The sequence below is a fragment of the Cebus imitator genome, unplaced genomic scaffold (genome assembly GCF_001604975.1).
Source record: "Cebus imitator isolate Cc_AM_T3 unplaced genomic scaffold, Cebus_imitator-1.0 Scaffold216, whole genome shotgun sequence".
In the NCBI taxonomy this organism is placed as follows: Eukaryota; Metazoa; Chordata; class Mammalia; order Primates; family Cebidae; genus Cebus; species Cebus imitator.
Genome location: NW_016107531.1, coordinates 3,553,604 through 3,556,868, shown reverse-complemented (window position 1 = coordinate 3,556,868; position 3,265 = coordinate 3,553,604). Strand labels below are relative to the sequence as shown.

The 3,265-nt window shown below is 47.1% G+C and overlaps 1 protein-coding gene across 2 annotated transcripts in view; it reads left to right on the top strand.

Moving 5' to 3' along the window:
* The window catches only part of RABEPK (Rab9 effector protein with kelch motifs), a 27,995-nt gene that overhangs the window by 6,137 nt on the left and 18,593 nt on the right, over nt 1-3,265 (top strand). Inside the window, exons 1-2 of one of the 2 annotated variants that reach the window (XM_017549160.2) lie at nt 1,083-1,235; nt 1,819-1,976. In XM_017549160.2, the coding sequence (XP_017404649.1) occupies nt 1,204-1,235; nt 1,819-1,976 (190 nt within the window). In that variant the 5' untranslated portion in view covers nt 1,083-1,203. Of the gene's footprint in view, nt 1-1,082; nt 1,236-1,818; nt 1,977-3,265 lie in introns of those variants that run through there. The other variant, XM_017549159.2, reaches the window with a different exon arrangement.

The window sequence follows — 3,265 nt, the reverse complement described above, 5'->3', positions numbered from 1 at the left end:
GGTGAAACCCCATCTTTATTTTTTTAAAAAAAGAAAAAAATTAAAAAAAAAACAACAACATAATAAGTAGATGAGTGATAACTGAAGTTATCACTACAGACAACATTAATTAGGTAAGCAAATGTAAACTGAGGAAAAGCGAATCCCAAGGAGCATCAGGAGGTGGCTGGCAGGAAAGGAATTGGAGAAGGAAGCAGAAAGGAGATCCAGAAAGGTGAGGGCAGAACCAGAGGGAGGGATGTGAGAAAGCCAGGCTGGGAGAAAGGCACAAGAAGGAGGGAGAGGTCAGGGGTCCCAAACTCCTGAGAGGTCAAATAAGACAGGGTCTGAAAAATAGCTACAGAATTTTATTTTCCAACGACAAAACTTGAAGTGTGTTTTCTCAGTCAGCATTCAGAATCACTGCGGAGAGTGGAATGGGCTGGGCACGGTGGGCACATCCCTGTAATCTTAGCACTTTGGGAGACTAGGGCAGAAGGATTACTTGAGGCCGGGAGTACAGGACCAACCTGGCCAACATAGCAAGACCCCCATCTCTACTTAGAAAAAGAGAGAGAGACTCTGACTAGGTGCAGTGGCTCACGCCTGTAATCCCAGCACTTTGGGAGGCCGAGGCAGGTGGATCATGAGGTCAAGAGATCAAGACCATCCTGGCCAACATGGTAAAACCCTGTCTGTATTAAAAATATAAAACTTAGCTGGGCGTGGTGGTGCACGCCTATAGTCCCAGCTACTCGGGAGGCTGAGGCAGGAGAATCGCTTGAACCCAGAAATTGGAGGTTGTTTTGAACCAAGATTGCACTGCACTCAGCCTGGGCAACTGAGCGAGTAGCTTTGGCTTCCATCAGATTGAGTTTTGCGAGTAATCTGGAAAAGCTCTTAAATCAGTAAATGCTGGAGAACTTTTTGATGGGGAGGAATCATTGGCTAGTGGCAAGAACCCTGGGGCTGTTGGTTCCCATGGGGTGGCACATAAAGCTCCAGTCACCATTCATTGAGTCCTTCCCTGCCATGTTATGACTTCTTGTCTTCACAATTATCTTTTGCATTAAGAACTATTGCTATCCTCATTTCACAAATGAGTAAACTAAAGTTCAGAAAGGTTAAATGACTTCCCAAAGGTCACACATCTAGGAACTACCTCAGCTGGAATTCAAACCAGATCTGTCTGAATTCACACACCATGTTCACAGCCACCATCCTATGCCAAGACACATCACTGAACATTTCTGGAGGTCAGTTTCACTGTCACCAAATGGGGACAAATAAGCCCAGTGCATCCCTACCAGATTACTGTGAGATGAAGACAGTGACAACATTGAAAACCAAAGACTGTGTGCAAAGGGGAGGTACTATTATTTATTTTATTTTTTTATGAGACTGAATCTCACTCTTTCGCCAGGCTGGAGTGCACTGGTGTGATCTTGGCTCACTGCAACCTCCACCTCCCAGGTGCAAGCAATTCTCCTGCCTCAGCCTCTTGAGTAGCTGGGACTACAGGCACATACTACCACGCCCAGCTAATTTTTGTATTTTTAGTAGAGACGGGTTTCACCATGTTGACCAAGATGGTCTCGATCTCTTTGCCTCATGATCTGCCCCCCTCAGCCTCCCAAAGTACTGGAATTACAGGTGTAAGCCACCACGCCCATCCGGGGAGGTACTGTTATTAATCAGAGAAGCACTGTTTTGCTGGGTACAGTTTAAAGTGTCTGCATAAGACCCTTCATTCGCTGAATAGTTCATGAGTAATGGAAAGAACGCACTACTGCATTTATTCTGTGCTCAGGCCTCCTGAATACATCCTCCCTTTGGCAGGTACACCTTGACTCTCCCTGGAGACAGCCCCTGTGCTCGAGTTGGCCACAGCTGTTCGTATTTACCCCCAGTTGGTAATGCCAAGAGAGGGAAGGTCTTCATTGTTGGAGGAGCAAATCCAAACAGGAGCTTCTCAGATGTGCACACCATGGATCTTGGTAAGACCAGCAGCTGCGGAGCACATGTCCTGTGGCCAGAGAGCAGGGCCGTGTGCTGCCAGCCATGAGCAAAACATTCCTAAGAATACCAGCAGGGTTTTCCTATAAGAAAAAAACGGCCGGGCGTGGTGGCTCATGCCTGTAATCCCTGCACTTTGGGAGGCTGAGGCAGGTGGATCACCTGAGATCAAGAGTTTGAGACTAGGCTGGACAACATGGTGAAAACCCATGTCTACTAAAAATGCAAAAAAGAGCCAGGTGTGGTGGTTAGCACCTGTAATTCCAGCTACTGGGGAGGCTGAGGCAGGAGAATTGCTTGAACCCAGGAGGCGGAGGATGCAGTGAGCCAAGATTGTGCCATTGCACTCTAGCCTGGGCAACAAGAGCAAAACTCAGTCTCATGTTTCTCAGCAGTCCTCTGGCACACATTCATCTGACCAATACCTTTAGGGGGAAAGAACCCTTATGGAGCCCTTGTTGTCCAGCCATTTATTCATCAAATATTTCTGTAGGATACATCAATGACTACCACCACTCATTCTATATACATATCCCGTAAATCACCAAGCGCTAGATATCTCTTATCTTTATCCATGTCTGTCTATTTCCACTACTGCTACTGTAGTCCAAGCCACTGTTTTCTCTCAACTAGACTTACAATAGCCTCCTCATCGGTCTCCCTGCTTCCAAGTTTACCTACTTACACAGTGCATTTCTTCTTTTTTTGTTTCTGAGACAGAGTCTCGCTCTGTCACCCAGGCTGGAGTGCAGTGGCATGATCTTGGCTCACTGCGACCTCTGCTTCCCAGTTCAAGTGATTCTCCTGCCTCAGTCTCCCAAGTAGCCAGGACTACAGGCGCGTGCCACCACGCCTTGCAAATTTTTTTTGTATTTTTGGTAGAGACAGGGTTTCACCATATTGGCCAGGCTGGTCTTGAACTTCTGACCTCATGATCTGCCCAGCTTGGCCTCCCTAAGTGCTGGGATTACAGGCATGAGCCACTGCGCCCAGCCTATACTGTGCATTTTCTGTGCCTAGCCAGAGAGTATTATCTAAAATACAAATCTGCCCATGTCACTCACTACTTCAGGCCTTTCTTAACTTCATTTTTTTTTTTTTGAGAGAAAGTCTCACTCTGTCACCCACGCTGGAATACAGTGGTGCAATCTCAGTTCACCACAACCTCTGCCTCCCAGGTTCAAGCGATTCTCCTGCCTCAGTCTCCCACGTAGCTGGGACTACACGCGTGCGCCACCATGCCCGGCTAATTTTTGTATTTTTAGTAGAG